This window comes from Rhinatrema bivittatum, chromosome 12 (assembly GCF_901001135.1).
Source record: "Rhinatrema bivittatum chromosome 12, aRhiBiv1.1, whole genome shotgun sequence".
Taxonomy (NCBI): Eukaryota; Metazoa; Chordata; class Amphibia; order Gymnophiona; family Rhinatrematidae; genus Rhinatrema; species Rhinatrema bivittatum.
This window is the reverse complement of record NC_042626.1, coordinates 19,792,592-19,813,376: the sequence shown is the minus strand read 5'-3', so window position 1 is coordinate 19,813,376 and position 20,785 is coordinate 19,792,592. Positions and strand designations below refer to the sequence as shown.

At 49.8% G+C, this 20,785-nt stretch overlaps 1 protein-coding gene across 3 annotated transcripts in view; it reads right to left on the bottom strand.

Moving 5' to 3' along the window:
- ABCG4 (ATP binding cassette subfamily G member 4) overlaps window positions 1–19,839 on the bottom strand; it is a 53,423-nt gene extending 33,584 nt beyond the window's left edge. The window contains exons 1-2 of one of the 3 annotated variants that reach the window (XM_029572379.1): window positions 19,471–19,839; window positions 6,959–7,188 (exon numbers count right to left, since the gene is read on the bottom strand). In XM_029572379.1, the coding sequence (XP_029428239.1) occupies window positions 6,959–7,181 (223 nt within the window). In that variant the 5' untranslated portion in view covers window positions 7,182–7,188; window positions 19,471–19,839. Of the gene's footprint in view, window positions 1–6,958; window positions 7,189–14,843; window positions 15,586–17,714; window positions 17,737–19,470 lie in introns of those variants that run through there. The other 2 variants (XM_029572381.1, XM_029572380.1) reach the window with 2 other exon arrangements.
- Window positions 19,840–20,785: the final 946 nt, after the last annotated feature.

Here is a 20,785-nt window from a genome sequence, read left to right as displayed (position 1 = left end):
GCAGCGCCCATCCTGCCAGCAGCTGAAGTCAGCAGGAAGCCTGGAGCTGCTACAGGTATGGGGGGTGGGGCAGGGGCACGGGTGCTACCAGCAGGGAAGGAAGGTGGGTCAGAGGCAAGGTGGGTTACATGTGTGTGTTTAGTTTCTATTACTGTCAACGAGCACCTGCGCAAATCAAGTTACAAATGAAAGAAATGGGAAATGAAATTTTAAAGAGGTTTTCTCCCCCTAATTCCCTACTGGAGTTAGAAACGCTTGTCTTCATTTCTCAGTACCGGGTCCTGCACTGCCCCCATTCCTGGAGGCTTCCATCACTATTTGCTGGGGGAAAGCCCCTTGATTCTACCAATGGAATGGTCCAATCAGCGTCCAATCAGCTTGAAATCTCCCTCCAGCAACCCCTCCCCCTTCGCTGGAAGCTTGCTATGGCTTTGGCTGGATCTCTGTCCGTGCATCACTCCAGTGTCGACGGAAGGGCCAACCCCCCTTTGTAAGGCATCTCCCAGTGCTGCCTGCTCTCCCCAGACCCCCTGCACGTCTGTTGCTTCACTGTTTATTTGCAGTTCCTCCCCCTGTTCTGCCTGTGCAGGGCTCCCATCGGGATCTCTATGAAGGTGCGGTCTTGTAGAGCAGGAGAGGGGAGCACACCATCCATGCCACAGCACCCCCTCCAGAGGCTGCTGGGCTGGTTTGTTCCTGCTTGCATAACAGACGTTTCCTAAGTGACGGTCACAAAGGGTGGATACAACTACCTCCCAAACACAAATCCCACAGAATACTCAGCTACAAGCTTCTCTCTTGCTTGCTAAGACCCATCAGCCAAAGATTTGGACTCTTTACTCTGGAAAAAAAAAAAAAAGAAAGAGTGAAGGAAGGAAGATTCTCCATCTCTCTCTAAAGCCGAAGTAAAAATCCACGGTGACCCTAGCGGGTCACTTGCTTTGCCTCACTCCGCTCCTTTCTGGGTCGGTGTCCCTCCATCCGAGGAATTCCTTGCCCATCCAGCAGAAATCCAGCCGTTATTCAGCTTGCGAGAGCCACCCAGAGTTCAAGCATCTTGGATACGGATGAGCAGTAAAGGAGGTGCCCAGCCAGGATGAGCAGAAGATGAGCAGAGGAAGGGAAGCTAAAGAAAAGAATTCAACCAGCGCTACAGCCTTCCTCAGGTACCATTTCCAGGCAACTTAAAATTAGAGGGTGTGTCTTCTTGCACAGAGTCCTGATAGCCCCTAAATGCCAGCTGAAATACCTGGTGGAGGCCTTCCATTGCAGAAAGGAATAAGAGGGACCCCAGGAACAGATTCAAGTATTTGTTTCTGGATTGTGGATTTATCATTCAAGGTCAGATTTGTGTGCTTGCACGAGTGCTTCAGGGAGTTGAAACCCCAGTCAAGTGCCCCCCGGGTTCTTTGAAATGCACTTGGTGATGGGGCAATCCTTAATGCCTTGGGCCCTGGAGGATAACCTCTCACCCCCCCTTCCCCCCTCTGAATGGGGCTTGAAGACTGTCCCTGTGATTCTGAAAGCACTGCCCAAGTTCAGAGTTACTTCCCAGTGATGGAAGTCATGGATCCAAGCTTCCGAGACAGCCACAATATCCAGATCTGCCTCCACCAGCAGGGCTTGCAAGGCTGTGGGATTACGTTCATGGCTTAACAGCTGTGTGTCCTCCAGTCTCTGCACTCCAGTGCTTTCTCTGTTTTGGCCACTGGGAAGTCTAGGAAGTCCCCAGCAATGTGTATCTGATTTCTCACGTGAGAGACTTTAACGCCTTCCTCGCCTATATTCTGAGGAAATTCTACAAGGGTAACTATCAGCTCCAGGTGCTTTATTTTTCAGTAACTTCTTTATCCCAGGGTTTTTTTTTATTTTATTTCCTCCTCACTGATCTTGCCTACATTTTCTCTAATAGATTTGATCTACGGCCGTCACTGTAGAGCTCTTTTCCGATATTTCTGCCCCATCTTCTCAGATTTCATCCTAGGCCTGTAATTACCTTCTAATCTCACTGTGGCCCCTTCTTAAGGTTCGCATTCATAACTGTGTTAACAGTAGGGGGCTACGATTTGTGTCCAGTTCTTGGGAGCTTTTCACGTTGTTGATGAAACCATCTTTCTTATGTTCTCTCTACAATCTTTTTGAATTTCTCTGGTTAGTTTCCTCAATTTAACTTTGTTTTTCTTGTCACTCAACCATTTTAAGATTCTTCCTGATTGACAGTTGATTTAATATTTCAGTAGTTTTCTGTGCTATTTATTCTAGAATAAAGACATGTAAAAAGAGATCTAAATACAATTCTTGGATATATCAATGGGCACTACAGGGACTTGGCAAGTGATCTTTTTAGTGGAACACCTAAGAACAAATCAAGGAGGCATCAGAGAAATTTAAGCAGTAATAGATCTCGCCACCTTCAAAAGGAAAGGAGATTTTACTGGGTGTGGGGTCGTTAGGAACAATTTGCTAATTGTCATATTTGGGGTTGCATGGAATTCGTTGCAGTGGTGCAGACTTGGCTACAGATGCAATGTTTTTCTGCTGCTCCAATTAGCAATGACAAGCGAGAGTTGTCGGGCAATCAGATGGATGGACAGGAGGGGCTTTGTGTCGGTCTTTGACTTTGTGTTGTTTGCCAGGCCTCAGGCCCTGTCTGCATCCTGCAGCCTGGTCATCTCAGTGTCCTCTGCTCCCTCAGCAATGGCTGCTTCGGTATAACACTTTTTCGACTAGGAGTGGGGTTACTAGAGTGTAATGACTGTCAGTACCCTCAGCAGGAAGCTCTCAGTCTGGGTCTTCCTGTAGCTTTATCCCACAACTGATTACGCTGCAGCTTAGCAGAGCTGGTAGAAGCAGAACCCAACCTCCGAGAAACTTGTGACTAATTTTTTTGTGGTATTCTACCATAAGGCCACACACCCCTCACGTCCGAGGGATAGAACAGTGATTTTTCTAACTTGGGGTCAGCAAGCCAGCGTCTGGGTTGCAGCCTCGTGTTCCCATCCTCACACCCATTTCAGCTGTTCTGCATTTTGGCTGCCAACTCACAGTAACACCTACTCCCAACATTGTTCTCACGCCGATCACCGACAAGCCTGGGTTTTAGCTGTGCAAGGCTCAAAGTGATTGATAGATTGTTAGCCATGTCCAGATATGAGTCAGCAGGAGCAGAGAGTGAACAATGGGGGCTAGGGAAGGGAGGGGATGAGAGGGAGCAGGGATGGGTGAGGAAGTTAGGGGGCAATTGATTTTCTCGCCATGGGATCCAAGGAAAAGGAAAAAAAAAAAGTTTGAAAATCACTGGGATAGAAGATAAAAACCAGAACTGGGTGAAAGGTCTCCCTGTCTATGAGATCTCTTCCTGTTCTGCTACGGTTCGTGCTGTACTTATACCATGGTGGAGCAGCGAGAGTCAGACGTCTGTCTCTGGGAGGGGTAGAGGGTTCTACCATTTTTCCCAGTCCTTTAACTGTATTGTTTCAAAGTCCTGTCTAACAAAGAACACCTAGTTTGGATTTTGTATACAGCAAGATTATTAACACTTGGAGGTCCATCTTCATCTTCAGTCACTGCCCAGCTGGCAAAGTTACACCTAGAGGCTACTAAGCCACGACATTTTTTTTCACAGGAGGGGTTCCACTGTCAGGGGGGAGGAGGGGTCATCGCAATAGCGGGGCCCCGCCCCAGATAAAACATTGCAGCTCTATGACACGTTCTTTTGTTGCGGCTAAACACCATGAGTCATAAGAACGTGGCTAGTGGCCCTATAGGTGCGCTGGTGGCCCAAACCTCAAGGGATCGCCGTCACCTTAAAAGGGCCACTGCCAAAAAAAAAGCATGAGTGGGGGTCAGGACTGATCCCCAGCTCAACCTGGTGCCATCACACAAGGCGGCCCCAAATCCTCAAAGTTTAAAAAAAAGTGTTTCACGCGCAGCGATGGCCAACTCTCCCCAAAAGTAACAATAAAAATCATTAGTGTTCAGGGTTACCCGCCCCCCCAGCCCAATAGTAAAAGAACCTTGTTAGGGTACAGTGCCCTCCCCCCCCCAGGCACCTCCTTTCCCCCCAAAGGTATAGTATAAGTAACAATCATTGGGGTTCAGTGGTTGTATCTCCTCTCCCTCCCCCCCCCCCCCAACGTATCACAAAAGGTCACTGGTGTTCAGGGAGTTACCCCACCCAACCCCCTGAACCTGAAAAATTAGAGGAAGGTCCTGTGATGGGGCCAGGGCAGCCCCTAGCACCCTGCCTGGTCGACGCCATTTTGTCCCAGTCACATGACAGGTTTTGGGTTGGGTTTTTTTTTTTTTTTTTTAAATCTTTGAGTAGTTGGGGCCATCTCAAGTGGTTGCCCAAGGTTGATCTAGGGGTCAGCCCTGACCCCCGCTCAGCCTTTTTTTTTTTTCGCTGTGGCAATTTTTGCTTTCATTTTCGCACGGCCCTCATGAGGGTCCCAGGATTCCCGCGTTACATTCGTCTAACTCCCAGGAGGTGTCATTTTATTGCGGATGACCACTTTCTCGGCTGGCTGCAATGAAATATTAACATAGAATTTCCTATTAATGACTTCCTCTGCATGCATTTACATTATTCATTCATGCAAATCACATGCAAAGCAGGTCATTGTAATAGGAGGGGGAACCTGGGCAGCCCATGCAAATTATCGCATATAATGCACGATATCACTGCAGTGGTGCTCTGTCATGCAATATATGCTGTTTAATGCGTGTTAGAGCACTCTTGTGGCTTGATGCATCTCCCAGTTAGGTGGATAAACTTATCCGGCTAATTTTGGAGGTATATTCAATGACATAGCTGTACTACTGAATATAGCCGGCTATCTTAAAGTTAGTTAGCTAACTTTATCCAGTTAACTTTAGGACAATTCTTTGGCCTGACCAGACCTACAGCTCGATCCAGTATCGTCCGCTCGAGGATTGCCCGTCTGTAACGTGCTCGTAGTGCACAATTCGGGCGCGCAAGGCAGTTCAGCGATACAGTCTCCAGTTTCACGCGTCCGTATCGCTTCTGAAAACAGACGCATAACCCTTTCCGCACCCGGCATGTAAATGAACGAAAAAGCTGTATAATGAAGGAATTATCTATTCCCCTGCGATACTGTAACGGGCGCTGATATTATCTCCTCCCTAACCCGCTGTTCTGCCGCGGCCTTAACCTGCTTGTTTACCCGCCTCCCCCTAGTAGGAGTTAGTGTAGTGTAGTGTAGGGTAAAAACATTGCTTACCGGCCCTGGTCCCGTCCGGTCTCCTGCAGCCCCGTCCGGACCGGACGGGGCTGCAGGAGACCGGACGGGACCAGGGAAAAAAAAAACAAACGAAAAAGTAGCAAGGCTTGGGCCTGCTATGGTAAGTGTAAAAAGTGTAAAAAACAAAAAACCTGTGTGTTATATAAAAAAATAAAACAATTTTAAATACCTGTCGGAGGGCCGTGGGTCCAGGCGGCCGGTGGGCGGCGGGCAGCCATCATCGGCATCCGGTAGTCCCTTCTCCCTTCCTCCCTCCCTCCCCTGCCTGGATGAGCGCCAAAATCGCACGGGCGGGTCGGCAGCGGGGGGGGGGGGGGGGGGGGCGGCGGCAGGATCGGGGGGCGGCGGGTAGGCGGCAGGGGGGTCGGGGGGGGCAGCGGCGGGGGGGGGGCGGCAGCAGGATCTGGGAGCGGCGGGTAGGCAGCAGCGGGATCCGGGGGTGGCAGCGAGATCCGGGGAGCCAGCAGCGGCAGCATGATCGATCGCGCAGGCAGGTAGGTGGCAAAGTAAAGATGGCCGCCTGCACGGGAAAATCGTGCAATTGGCCGCTGAAGACGTGACGTCACGACGTTTGGCGTCACGGGGTGTGACGTCACGTCTTCAGCGGCCAATTGCACGATTTTCCCGTGCAGGCGGCCATCTTTACTTTGCCACCTACCTGCCTGCGCGATCGCACCTGTGCGACCCCTGCGTTTCGGCGCCGAAACGCAGGGGTCGCACAGGCGCGCATTCATTCATCCAGGCGGAGGAGCCGGTGGCGAAAGCAGCCGGCTCCTCCGCCTGGATGAATGAATTCATTCACTGCCGGTGGGGGTTGCCTCTCCGGCAGCCCCCACCGGCAGTGAATGAATGAATGTGCGCCTGTGCGGACCCGGCCTAGATTTAACACGCGACCACCCGCCGCCCGCCGGCCGTCTCGAACTAACGCGTGTCCCCCCGCCGCCGCTGCCGCCGCGCCCACCCACCCACAGCCTAGATTTAACACGCGACCACCGGCCCCCCGGATCCCGCCGGCCGCCTGGACCCACGCGGCCCTCCGACAGGTATTTACAAATTTTGATTTTTACACTTCCTAGTACCTGTCATTTCAAATGTCATTTGAAATGACAGGTACCAGCGCACCCAGGTTACTGTATAGGCGCTGTATTAAGCGCCTATACAGTAAAATGGGTTACGCGGCCATAACCCTTCCCTACCGCTTTAAAGCCGCGGCATGCATTTGCATGCGATTAGAGGAGAGTATCGGGGAGTTAGTGAAGAGAACTGTGCGTGCGGGGAGGAAGGGTGCGCCTGACACTACCGCACTGTTTTTACCGCGGCCTTACTGGATCGAGCCGCTAGTTGGATAAGTTACCTGCCTAACTCTGAATATCAGATAACTTAGCCGCTAACATATCTCCTCCCCAAACACCCCCAGAACACCCCTAAGTTAACCAGCTAAAATGTATCCAGATAATAAGATAGCTGGTTAAAATATAGCCGGGCTAAGTGCCCAAATATTCATTTAGCCAGATAATTTCTGCGTTATCCGTCTAAATGCTTCTGAATAGGAAGCTCCTGGTGCTAGCCTACTTCCCTCACTCCGTTAGCATAGGAGCGCTCCACTCTAGAGGTGACTGAACTGTCAGAGCAGGGCGCATTTCTGCTCTTTGAAATCTGGTAAGCATAGCGTTCTGTGGCGTTTCGCATCCTACCTCTCCTTTTCCACCATGGGCTCTCCTGGACGGAGTAGGACAGTTCGTGGAACTCAATGTCAACAGCAGAACGCTTGGGCAGGTGTGAGAATCGCTGCGCCTCTGTGATGTGGTTCTCCACTTTTTTCAGGTGGGTAGTTAGTAGAGGAGCCTCCTGAGGGGCCCCACTATAGACTTCCAGAGGAATGGAGACACTGGCACCATCCAGGCTCTTCTCAGCCATGACTAATCTGAGAAGAGAACAAAAGACAAAGAAGAGCATGATACATTCAAACACCTAGCAGGTTTCAAAAAAGTAACATTTTCCATAAAATAGAAAGCTCAAGGATTAGGGAGTCATCATTTGAAGCTGAAGGGAGGGAAACCCTTTCCACTGAGAGGAGCGCTGGAGACCTGGAACAGACTTCCAGTGAAGGTGACAGGAGCCAAATCGAGCAGGCATGGCATAGATGGACAGAAAGAGGAGGGAGAAGACCACAGACGGAGCAAGGCCTGTGACAGCACAGCCGGCAAGTAGAAAGGGATTGGGGCACACGCTCCTTTTCTGCTGACATCTGTTTCTATGAAATGACACAGCCACCGATGCATGCTAGGCTTACAGGGAAATAAAAAGTCTGCAAGCCTTTACCATCCCCCCAGTCAGCCAGCGCTCCTCTCCTCCGCAATCAGTGCCTTCCCCACTACGCCCTACACTGCCCCACCAGTGCCCCCGCAGTCCCTGCACGCCTCCACCATTAGCTCTCTGCAGCTAATTCCCTCTAGCTGGGCCCCCACTGTGCATGGATCCGCAGCAGACTGAATGTCCCCCCCCCCCCCCCGTTGAGGCCGAAGGCTCCAAACTGTCCTGCTAGGTTATCGTCATGAGACTTGTTCCAGGGTAAATAATTTATGTCAGATATGAGCCATAAGTGGGAAAAAGAAAAATGAAAAAGACTGGAAAAGACAGGTGGAGGAGATCGAGAAACTGAGGGAGGGATTGCAAGGCAAGAGTCAGGAAAAGATGGAGAAAAGGACTCAGAGAAATAAAGTGAAGGGATTCAAATAAATTAGAGAGAAGAATCAAACAAAACAGGGAGGGAAGGAAAGCAGGGTTGGCTTGTAGATATTTTTGTTTTACCTTAAAAAGGTTTGTGAAAATAATATAAAAATAACTACACAAATCACAGAAAATGTGTAAGCATGCACTGAAATATTATCCTTTGACGGGGCGTAGTTTATTTATTTATTAAACATACAGTTTTACCAATCAAAGATTGAACAAAGCGGTTTACAGCCATAAAATAAAAATCAAAATAATAATAAATTCAAATAAACTAAAATATAAAAGATAGAATAAAAATACAAATAATATCTTGATCAATAAAATTAAAATCTCTAAAAGAAATAGTTACGTGGTGGGCATGCATTTTTATACACAGGCATTCGGCCTGGGGACTTTGCATCTGCAGGCAGCCAATCGGGGGTCCAAATGAGCGCCTGCACCAAAAAGTGGCCACAAATGCCCTGCACGCGCAGCATTTACTGCCCTGACCTCGGCGCCCCCTCCCCCCGGGAAGGCATCTTTGTAACATAGCTAAACGGATGCATCCCAAGGAAGCCCACATTTACTTTCAGCCGGGTCACTCTGCCCTCCTCACCCCCCCGCACAGGAACTGGAAGGGACGGGACACGAGGAGCCCATGTGCGGTTTCTTGGAGTCTCGCTATATCTTTGTGGTTAATCCTTTTTCAAGGCTTCTGGAGTCACGCTGGTCTCTTCCTCAGATGTGGGATGTAGGGATTTTTCGGAGGATTGCAAGGGACGTGCTCTGAGCTTGTGTTGAAGCACAATTAGTTGAGATTGGATGACATTTTGTGAGACCTTACAGCACAGACATGGCTCAATGTGCTTCTGTGAAACGGGCTGAGGTTCCTTGGTTTGGAAGTAGGATAGATAGGATTGACTGGATTTAGCTGGAAGATTTAGATGAGATGGGATGGGATTGGCTAGGGCTGAATTGTATGGATGGGTTTCGGTGGAACTAAATAATATTGGTAGGATTATGATAACATGAACTAGGATGGTCAGACTGTGGCAGGCCTAATTGTTCTGCTCTTTTTCATCTTTTAGGAAAATTAGAAATCTGAATCCCAGAATACAAAGGGATGCAAGATGTGACAGCAGGCTTGATTCTTCCTAGTATAAAAATTCCCTCCCATTCTGTATCTTCTTTTACTATATTTTATACATTTTTAGGATTTTAACTATTTTTCCACATTTTATTACAAATGGCCTTCTTCTAGTGTTGGTTAGTAAACTAGGAGTCAACTCAGTCCTAGGGCTGAGTCCCGACAAAGTCTCACCAAAACCCCAGTGTGGATTCTCCAAATGGAGGGGGGTGGGGTTTAACCTCCAGGGCATTGTGTAAAGGTCTCTCTAGGGGTGCAACTCAGTGCTTAAGTCTTTGTTTACCAGTGCCAAACAAAGCAGATTCAACACTCAGGTTGATCAATATGCATGTCCCTTGGTATCCTCTCCTCCGAGGTGGAAAAGTAGGAAAACCTATTCCACCCAGGGCACTCTCTCTCTAATGGATACCCATTTCCAAAAATACTGTGGTACTGCTTGACCGTGCCAACTCCACTCCTCTCCATCCTGTTCTCCCAGAGTAGAGACTCGTGGGATGATGTCTTCCAATGGGTAATTCAGCGCATACCATAGAAACATAGAAAGTGTCGGCAGAAAAGGACCCTACGGCCCATCCAGGCTGCCCAGCAAGCTCCCATAGTTATCAGTTTCCCATACCTATCAGTTACTCAGATCTCCAAGGTCAGGGATCTTGTTGGTTTCTGTTTGAGACCAATATCCCTTCCCCTCTGCCTTTGAATCAGAGAGCAATGTGCGATGTTGGAGTTGCATCAGAAGTGTAGTATCAGGCTTTTGGTTAAGGGAAGTAACCACCGCATCAAGTCAGTTACCTCCACGCTCATGTGTTTTCCCAGACCGTACAGTTCAATGTCTTTGTTAGTTGCTGTCTGAAGAAAGGTCTTATCTGTTATTAACCTTAACAGAAAGCACGAGGGTCACCATGACAGCAGCGAACCTCACTTGTAGGCCAGAGTAGGTTGAATATGATCTCAATCTCTCAAATGTATTGCTAGTGCCCTTAATACCTGCCCTGTGCCACAAAAAGCCTTCTTCTGGAGTTCATAGGATACAATATGTTTAGGTAACATATCAAGGTGTGCTGGGAAGTTCTTTTTAATCAGGCCTGTGGCACCCAAAACAATTGGGATAATTTCTGTATCTTTCTGCCACATCTTCTTGGTTTCCGATTGCATCAGTTGATGCTTAAGAATCTTCTCTCTTTCTCTACCTAGCCCACGGGAACAGCTCCTTGGTTCTGGCCTTCTATCAGCAATGCCAGTCTTGTGCTTTTCTCCTTTACCACAATAGCTGATATTCCTGCATCAAACTATTGGTTGGAATTGGAATGTCCCAGGTGATCATAACCTCTTCATTCCTTACAATTCTCACAGGGTTGTGGGCCCAGTGATGTTAGTGTTTTCGCGGTTTCCAGTGCATGAGCCGTGCCGCCTTATTGTGCCTTTCTGTACACTGGCCTTCAGACATCGGCCCTCAAAATCCAGCGATAAGGTGCTTATCTTTGTTTCTAGTTCTGTTGTACCATTTTTTTCCTAGGCTGGCTGTGAGCCATCTTGTTTGTAACCCACTGTCCTGCGAAGGGTCTCCAGTCTCTCCTCTTTCCTCTCCAAAAAAATGGAATATAAAATTGTATTAAAATGCATAACTTCTGTACACATTTTCCGGTTAGTGTGCTTTTTTTTGTAAACTCCTGACATGTTATACCATTAGCTTACTGCATCAGAAACAGTTTTTTATGGCACGTGTTAAGAAACTTGGTTGAATAACAGTGCAGAATTTGAATGCATAGCTTATTAAATTGGCCCCTTAAACTGTAAGCCTTCTGAGACAGAGAAAAACCTATTGTACCTGATTGTAGCTCGCTTTGAGCTTGGTGATTAATTAATTAAATTCAAGTAGAGGGATCTCAGCAGCCAACAGATATACCTCATTTTTCGTACTACAGCTTTAAAGAAAACTTGGAATGGACAGAGATACACTAAGATACGCAGTCGGATTAATTACAGCAATCTACAAACACAAGGATACCACAATCTAAATTATTATAGTGGGTATTATTTCTGTATCAGCATTAGTAAACTGATCTGTACGATTCTCAACAAAAGAGGCATACTACAGTTAAAAAAAAAAAAGAACAAAAGCCAGCACAGAAGCCAGACTGGGTTCATCCCCAGCAGCAACCACATCTATAACTTGCACACTGAAAGAAGTATGTAAAAACACCTCCTCCAGGAAAATATGTGCACATTATATTAATTAAAAAGAAAAAAAATAAAGCAGTTAACTATTTAGCACCTTGGCCTCAACCTCAAAATTACTGCAAACTGGAAACAGGAGAAAAACCTAGGATATAATTAAATCTACTGCATATTCTCCTCCATCAGTTGTAAGGTACAGATAAACACCCTGCAGACAGACAGCATCAGGCAGGAGTCAGACAAGGACACAAGCTCAGTCCGACTCTCTGCATCCATGATCTCCCCAGTCTGCTGGAGAGATCCTCGGCCTCAGAGCTGAAACTCAGTTACGGCCAAGGTCATAGGCCTGCTGTATGCATAAGATCTAGAATCTAAACCTAATAGAGACTTACTGAGAATCCTGGGTCCTATAGGTGAATCTGGAATAGACAGCAGTTATGTTTTTCCAGGAGAAAATCAATCCCAAGACAAATTCAAAATTACCTAAATAACCAAGCACTAGATCAAGGGTAAGCAACTTTGCTTCTACAATGCCACAAGTGGGTCTGGTTTTCAGGGTTCCCACAGTGAATATGCATGAGGCATATTTGCATGCACTGCCTCCATTGTATGCAAATATATTGCATACATATTCATTAGGGATGTCTTGAAAACCAAACCTGGTTGTGGCACGCCAAGACCAGAGTTGCCTACCCCTGAAATCGAGCATACGTGGGACACACCCAGCTAGTCTGGTTTTCAGGCTATCCACAATGAATATGCATGATCTAGATTTGCATACAACAGAGACAGTGCATGAGCTCTCCCCTCTTGCATGTTCATTGTGGATAGGCTGAAAATCAGACTAGTTGGGTGTGTCCGGAGAACTGGGTTGCGAAGCCCTGCCCAAGACTATGAATATCTTGGTTTGACAATAAGTACATCTGGGAGCTTTAAGTTAGCTAAAAGGACCAGACAAGAAAAAGCTCCAAGAATCTTCCATACAATTCAGAAACCTCTGGCCAAATTTAAGCTCCCTCTGCACCCAATAAAATGATTATTATAATTATTCAGTTGCATCATTCCAACAATTCTTCCACAGGAAACTATACAGAACAGGACAGAACCCAGAAAGAAGCCCTGAACCTTCAGTTCTGTAACAGAACTCTTCATCCACAGAAACAGAACTACTCCCCTTATTGCTTGCAGCACAAAAGAGAATATTCAACTTCTGGTCTCACATTCCACTATCACTCTGGGACATACCGCAAAACTCTGCAAAAAAAATAACACACCACCTATACAGCAAACCTGCCAGACCAAAACAGCACTAATTTCCAGGACTAAAACAGCAACAATCCTGCCCATAAAAGGCAGCACTACTGGGAGGTGCAGATTGGAAGATATAGCAAGCTGGAACTACCCTCAACATAAAGCTTGGGGTAACCAGTACGGAGCGGCAGTTACTATCATAAGACACTTGCTAGATGGACTATTTGGTCTTTTTCTGCCATCACTGCTATGTTACCATGTTATGTATATGCTACAGAACCCTACACAAAACACATACAGAATAATGGTCCGAGTCACTGAACTTTGTGGGCATCTATGCAGACGTGAAGGACCATTTACATCACCTTTAAGTACCAAGCCTTTCCGTGACACTTTTGCCACATATAAATGGGTTGATGCAACAATGTAAAAATGCTCTGCATAACTTAATGAGGAAATAGCTCTGCGCAGTGTGGCAAGCTGCACACTGTTTACTGAAACATGCAAACCTGTGCAACCACTTTCACGGTTTCTGCTCCCAAAGTTTTGCTCCACTTCAGGAGCTCACCTTACAGAGGGACGGCCACCTCCTCCTCCTGTTCAGTTGACCATGGAAAGCATTAATGGTCACTGCTGGGAAAGAAAGGAGAGTGCCTTCACTGGTTTTGCATGCCAGGGAAGTCTGCTGAATGCAGGAGGTGGAGATAGACAGCGGCAATGGTGGCAAGTGGGAAGAGGAGTACGGCAGCAGGGTGGAGGTGACCGGCGAGAGAACACCACACACATAGCCAGGAAGGATGATCTATTGCAGAGGCTACCCAAACCTGTCCTGGGGACCCCACAGCCAGTCAGATTTTCAGGATGTCCACAACGAATATGCAAGAGATAAATGTGCATATCATGGACCCTCAGTATATGCAAATGTATCTCACGCATATTCATTGTGGATGTGGGGAGGGAGGGGTCCCCAGGACAGGTTTGGGAAGTCCGGGTCTATTGGCACAGGAGGCCTGGTAAAGGCCTCAGCTGCTCACACACACCGAAGGAAAGAAAATGCATAAATATTCTCAAACAAATGCATTTATTGAAAGGTCTGGGAAAGTATTAGAACTCATGACAGGCAGCAAAACAAACAACCAACAAAAAAGAACTAACCACAGTCCATAAAATCAAAATCTGCTGGGCTACTGGAGAAAGCTGCAGACTGTCCCAATGCACAATGGAGAGAGGTGGCCGAACGGTCCAATTTCATCAGGCCAAGGGCCAGGCCTAACTCCTCGCCAGGCAGCAGATCTGGCCAAACGAAGGGCCTCCTGGTAGACAGGAACCATCTCAGCTCAAGTAAGCTGCGCCAGTCTTTTTTGTTTTCATGGTGGACCCCACAGGAGGTTTGCCTGCCACCTGCACGCTTGGAGCCTTTTATCCAGCTTCACCTTGCCACCCTGCAGCCTTCATGCACACTGGCGCTGCCTCTGGTGGAGCGCGCCAGCATTAGTCATGGACTCTGGCATGGTGGTCCAATGTTTTCACAGCCTAAGGATCTCCGTGCCCTCCGACTGGGGTGTTCAAGGGTGCAGCAGTGTGGTCTGTGCATTGCAGGAGACCATTCGGAGGTTTTGCAAACTCTTGTCCCAAGTTGCTGCAGGGCTTGGCGATGGAGACATCGATCCTTGCCCGCAAGGACGTCATGGAACATGTGATCCAATCTCTGCTGACCCAGGATGGCAGAGTGCTCTGCCAGTGGGATGTGGTTACCTGGCTGACTTGCTTGGACAAGCGCCAGCAGATTGGGGTTTGGGTTGGAGGGTCCCGCTGGAATGGTACTGTCCACTCCTGCTTCAGTCTGGCTTGTTGGCATTCCTTCTTCCTGCTCCACTTTAAGCTCTTTAAACACCAGAACTGTGCGCATCTCTTGCTGTTCTGGAGAGAGAACTGGAGGAGGGGAAACAGAGACAGCAGATGCTTGGGATGCCATGGGTGTGGTCTCAGAAGGGCCATTGTCCTCTTGACCACCACTCAGACCTGTACGAGCGATTGAACATCTGCCCTGCACCCCCAGTACATCAAGTATTGGGCATGAGCTCTTCCACTAGCAGCGTATTGGGGCTGCAGCCAACCCGCTCTGACATACTTCCTCCTCAGGACCCAGTCACTTCTCCTCTCTCTCCCTAGTCCCTACATTGCTCCCAATCGCTCAGGCCAAGACTAGTAAGGAAACATTTATTTGTGCCAAAGGATGGGAGACTGCCTTCAGAAAGTAGTCACTTGCCCCGAGTGTGACCAAGGCTTACCTGTTGTCTCCTCGTGTATGTCAACAGCAGTTTCAGGGTCCACAGGCCCTCCAGTCTCACAAGGGAAATGAGGCCTGCTTGGCTCCAGTCCACACGTGCGGAGCAGAGTCTGCTGCACCAGTCTTCCACTGCTGGGCTCTTACATACGACAGCTTGAGGCAAAGCTTGCATCTGGCATCCCTGAAGCAGCGTTTTATGTGCTTGGCTCTATGTGGCAGGACGCCCAAACTGGTGATCTCGGCAGTGATGGATTTCCAGAATTTTTGCTTTGCTGCACTGGACCTTCATGCGGAATCCTTGCTATTGCTCAGCGGCTCGGCATTTTCCTCGTCAGTAAAGTGTAATCCGTGCTGTGTGCACTGAGAGGCAGAGGAACAAGGTGGCCTGTCCCCTGGTGTAACAGTTGTGGCCTTTGGGTCATCTGATAGGGCCCCTGCTCTCTTGTACACTCTCCTACTCATCTCAGCCTCTCTCTCTCCTCACTGCTGTTTTATTCTCTCCTATTTGCCAATCCACACAGTCCCCCCTTCCTCCCCACCCTCTGCTCTCGCTCCTCACTACTTATTTTCTCAAGGCTAGCAGTCCTTTAATTCCTTCTCCACCCTGTTGCATCCACTCCTGTTGCCCTCCTGTCCATTCTGCACCCTAAGGGTTCTCACCCCACGTGTGCTCCCTGCATGCCCAGCTGCTCGGACGCTGCATTGGACCACTCATGAGCAAACTACGAAAGTTACTGACCCAGCACATAGGCACCCACTCAGAAGATGCAACAAGAGACTCCAACCTATTTAGGCTTCGTTCCTGGAGAGCAGGGGCTGCAAAATGTGACCCCTGCTCTCCTGATCTTTAAAGCTGAAAAAAAAAAAAGAGAGAGAGAGAACAAACCTGTTCTGTGCACACAAATAAGAATTGAAAACTAAAAGGCAGCCGTTGTTGTCTGCCTATATGAGGAGGCTTCAATACCAATAACAGAGTTCCCCTGGATGTCCCCTATAGCACAGGAGGATGGGGGCTGGGCTTGGGGAGGGCAAGCCATAACCCTGGACATGGGGGTTACTCTCACTTGCCCAAGATGCGACCCCAGGGCTCATGGACTAAGCGGGTGGGAGCGCCTCACACTTCCTGTGAGAGCAATCTGGCCTGCCCGCCAAGCAAGAGACTCCAGGAAGAGAAGGAGCAACAGGGCACAGAGAAGACACCACACTCAAAAGAGACTGAACCCACCAAAGAACTACCTCAGCGATGCACCGATTTATTTGTTAATCCAAGGACATGTGCAAAGCTGCCTTTCAGATATTCCCACCAGTGTGCGTTCGTGCAAAACTCTGCTCTGCACGCAGCTTATACAGTCATGATCACAAGATTCCACTCACACCAGTGCAAAGCTGCCTTTCAGATATTCCCGCCAGTGTGCGTTCGTGCAAAACACTGCTCTGCACGCAGCTTATACAGTCATGATCACAAGATTCCACTCTCACACTAGTGCAAAGCTGCCTTTCAGATATTCCCGCCAGTGTGCGTTCGTGCAAAACTCTGCTCTGCACGCAGCTTATACAGTCATGATCACAAGATTCCACTCTCACACCAGTGCAAAGCTGCCTTTCAGATATTCCCACCAGTGTGCGTTGGTGCAAAACTCTGCTCTGCACGCAGCTTATACAGTCATGATCACAAGATTCCACTCTCACACCAGTGCAAAGCTGCCTTTCAGATATTCCCGCCAGTGTGCGTTGGTGCAAAACTCTGCTCTGCACGCAGCTTATACAGTCATGATCACAAGATTCCACTCTCACACCAGTGCAAAGCTGCCTTTCAGATATTCCCGCCAATGTGCGTCCGTGCAAAACTCTGCTCTGCACGCAGCTTATACAGTCATGATCACAAGATTCCACTCTCACACCAGTGCAAAGCTGCCTTTCAGATATTCCCGCCAATGTGCGTCCGTGCAAAACTCTGCTCTGTGCACAGTTTTAGGGAATCAACTGTAAAACACATTTTTACACCATGCAAGTCTCCTGCATAAAAAAAGTTCTTACATGGGAACTTGCACAAGTTTAGTAAATCAGCCCCCTTAGTGACCACAAACTAGGAACTGAAACATACGGACAAAATCTGAAACCGAAGCCAAAAGTCAGGCACTACAACACCGGAGAAATGGAAAGAGAAAGGCATTCTCTCCTGCACTGTGCAAAATAAAGATGCACAGTAAGAGATGCCCATTTCCCAAAGCTGACAGAGAAAATAAGACTTCCCACAAATGAATGCAGAGTGGATAATCCTCAGGGAGCCAGGAGATTGGCAGCAAAATATATCCTATCCGAAGAGCAGGTCAGCAAGAGGATCCAGCAAGAATCCAGCAATTATCTTTAGCACTGTAGTTCTTTCCTTGATTCAGCGAGGCACCCCCCCCCCCCCCCATTAATAAAGGAGAAAAAAAAGTCTTGATGTGTGAATCAGCGCATGTACAGATTATCACGCAAAGAAAGTTTCCTGAATTTGACAGAGGGAGAGGTCAGAGGCACCTTCACCTCATCCTATCCAACCTCACCTCACCCCAATCCATCATATCCCGCTTCACCCCACAATGTCCTATCCACTGCAGCCGGGGCAGGAGGCTGCCCCTGACCTTGACCCCAGGACCTTTCCACTGATCCGATCCTGTCTAAATGACCCTTCCCATCTTACTTCATCACAAGGAATCACTTCAAACACCCCCCCCCCCCCCCCCCCCACAATTCCTAAACACCTTAGCATCAGCTACCATTACCTCATCTGAACGACCACATCCCATCCCTGGTGACCTCTCCTAATCTCAAACCTCATCCGAGTCCATTCCGTTTCGCCTCCCATCCTCACCCCAAGCCATCTCACCTCAGCCTATTCTATCTCTTCCCACTACCTCACTGGCTCATGGAAGGAGTGAGGCTCCAGCCCGTTCTGTCGTAGGAAAGAAATGCCCTTGAAGCCACTGTAAGACCCTTTTGGGATCCCTCCAAAAAAAAAGGCTGTGGCCTTGTAGAAAGGCCGTGCATTTCCAGATTGCGAGAGAGAGGCTGCTGCAACGGTTCTTTCAGACACAGACCCCTCTACGGGAGGTGTGGATTTTTTTAGGTGAAAGTCTACAGGAGAGGAGTGTGTGTGTGTGTGGGGGGGGGGGGGAGGAGATTCAATTCCCTTTTACCCCGGAGGCATCCTGGGCCCAATTCAGTGGGACCTGCATTTGTGGAGATTTAAGGGACCTTCTGATTGATTTCACCTTTCTCCATCTTGGATCTTCAATTGAAAGAAAGTTTTTCCACCCTTCCTGTCATTTTTTTTTTTTTTTTTTGGATTTGGGACCCTGTTTGTTTCCCCCATCTGATTCACTCTGCCCAAGCCAGTGGGGGGGGGGGGGGGGGGTGCGGCAAAAGTGTCAAGAGAGGTGAGGACAGACATCCCGTATCCACAGGAAGCAGGAGAGAGAGGGGACCTGGCAGCCACCACAGTGCTTTCCCACAGTTTATACCCAGCTGGCACACGCCAGCGAGCAGGGGAGGCACCAAACCCGTAGGATCGGAGTGAAAGCAAAAGGAAAGCATCCAGGTGAAATGGTACCTGGAGGGAGCGTCTGTTTGAGCAGCAAACCCATAGCCTTAAATTGCAGAAAGGAATAAGGGGGACCTCAGTAGCAGGAAAGAGGGGAGGGGGGGGGGTCACACAGTTGCTGATTCGAGTTTTCATTTCTGGATCATGGATTAATCAAAGGGGAAAAAAGTGCATTCTCTAGTCAGCTTCATGAGCTTGCACCAGTGCCTGGGTAAGAACATCAGTCAAGCCTGCCTCTTAAATGCACTTGGAGACTGACACAGATAAAGCCTGGGGCCTTGGAGGATGCCCTCCCTCTCTTCCCCCCTCACCAAGAATCCACCGAACTGAGCCTGAAGAGAGCGGACGGAGACTGCATGGGCTTCTTTTGGAGCGGCTGCTCTGGATCTTAACATATTCCCCGGGGTTCAGGGTTACACCATCAATTTCCACTTCCCTCCCCCCCTCCCTCTCCCGGCAGTCACAATGCCACCATGGCTATTCTGCACCTCTTACATATGATCTCTCCTTTTGGCTATGCATCTACCCCTAGCCCTGATCTTGGGGGCAGGGGGTATCCCTGGAATCTGACAAGAAAATCTAAAATCGGGTCCCTCCGATCAAGCATCAAGCAGGTTAGATCTTGCTGGGAATAATTCGCTCTCCCCCCCCCGATAGATGAAGGGCGGTGAAGTGAACCTCTGGCTCCCGCTGCTACCTTCTCCCCCCTCCACCTGTCTCTCGGGAGGGGGGAGGGCTGCAGGCTCTCTGCCACGGCGAGGGAAGGCAGGGGCTCTAATAACCCCCAGCCCCACGCACGGATCACCGCTCCATCCTCCCTCCCGCCCCGGGGCCGACTATTAATCGTTTAATCGGGATTTCATTTCCCGCCCTATCCCGCATAACTCAAAAGCGGCTTACGATTCATAGGAACGCGTTGACAACTGCAGACCCCGGGAAGCAGAATCGCCCCCCCCCCCGGTGCCGGTGTCCCGATCCCGTCGGGGAACGCCTGGCCGAGCGCCCTCCCCCAGGTCCCGGGCGCGTCACCCAAGCCACCTACCGTTATCGTTCAAGTTTCCAGCAAAAGGATGCAAGGGTGGACGGCAGCCCCCTTTCCAAGCTGCAGAGCGGGCTCCTCCGCTCCTCTCACGCCCGGGTCAGCGGCGGACGCCGGGGCAGTCCGAGGCTGCCGCTGCTGCTTCCCGTCATCCTGATTGTCTTATGCTGCCCCTCGGGGGGGAGGGGAGGCTGCTCAGTGATGCTGCCGCCGCCGCCGCCGCGCTCCCCCTCTCCCGGGGCTCAGCTCGCAGGGGGGGGGGGGCGCATGGGCAGCTCCCCGGGGCGCTCTGCCATTCCCCGGGCAGCCCCGTGCGCCTGCGGTGGCCGCTGCCTCAGCTCGAATCCAGGGGGGGGGAGGGGGAGGGGCGAGGCGGCAGCCGCTTCTTAAAGGGCCCCTCCCCTCGGCCGGCCGCTCCTCCTGCTGCAGACCGAGGGGGACGGCGGCGGCGGCGGCGGTGGTGGGGGGGGGGGGGGGCTTTCTCTCCCCACCTGCAGCCGACCCAGCAAATCCTTCTGGAAAATCCCTGCTGCACAGCGATCGGGCATCCTGCGATCCACTCCCCATCAAGGGGGGGGGATCTGTTAACTATGGAGATCGGTCTGCACGAGTTCCTTGCAAAAGAGTTAGTGGGTAACCTAGCGAAGGGCACAGACAGTAATGGAGGAGAGGGTTGCAGGGCCTCCAGCTGGCAGGACTCAGCGAGCTCCCCTGTCCCTGATGCTCCGTGAGGTTCTCCAAGCCTCCCCGTGCCCTCACGGGACGGTGCCATCTGCAGAGCAGCGCCCCTGGCAGTCAGGCTTGGGGGAGTAGTGGGGTCGGGGCAAGCCCCCCCCCCCCAGCCAGCGTCGGTACAGATGTTTCCGGGAAAGCCATTGCTTCATACAACAGAGCTAGTGGCAGGATGCAGGATCTTCGCGGGGCAGGGCAGGGTTTTCTGCCAGGTCACCCCAGGGTACCGAGCTAGAACCGTTCCCCCAGCTGGAGTGCAAGGTGGAGGCTGCCGCCCGTCCCAAAGCCGCCACTCCCTTTTCATTTTTTTCTTTCGGAAAATGACCATGGGGCAGGTTCTGCACTGCTCGGACCAGCAATCAGAGGGTAAAAACGAGAAAGACAGGCAACTAGGGGAGAGAAGCCGAACCCGGAGCCTTCCTCAAAACTAACTGCTGCTTTCAATAGAAAAAAAAAAAAAAAAGCAAAGACTTTCAGAAAAGTCTTGTCTGTATCTACAGCCCCTGCAATGTCAGGAGAGGGGCGATAACAAGAAAACTGCCTGCAAAACCTGGGCTCAGGCAGTGGCAGCGTATAGTGACCGTGC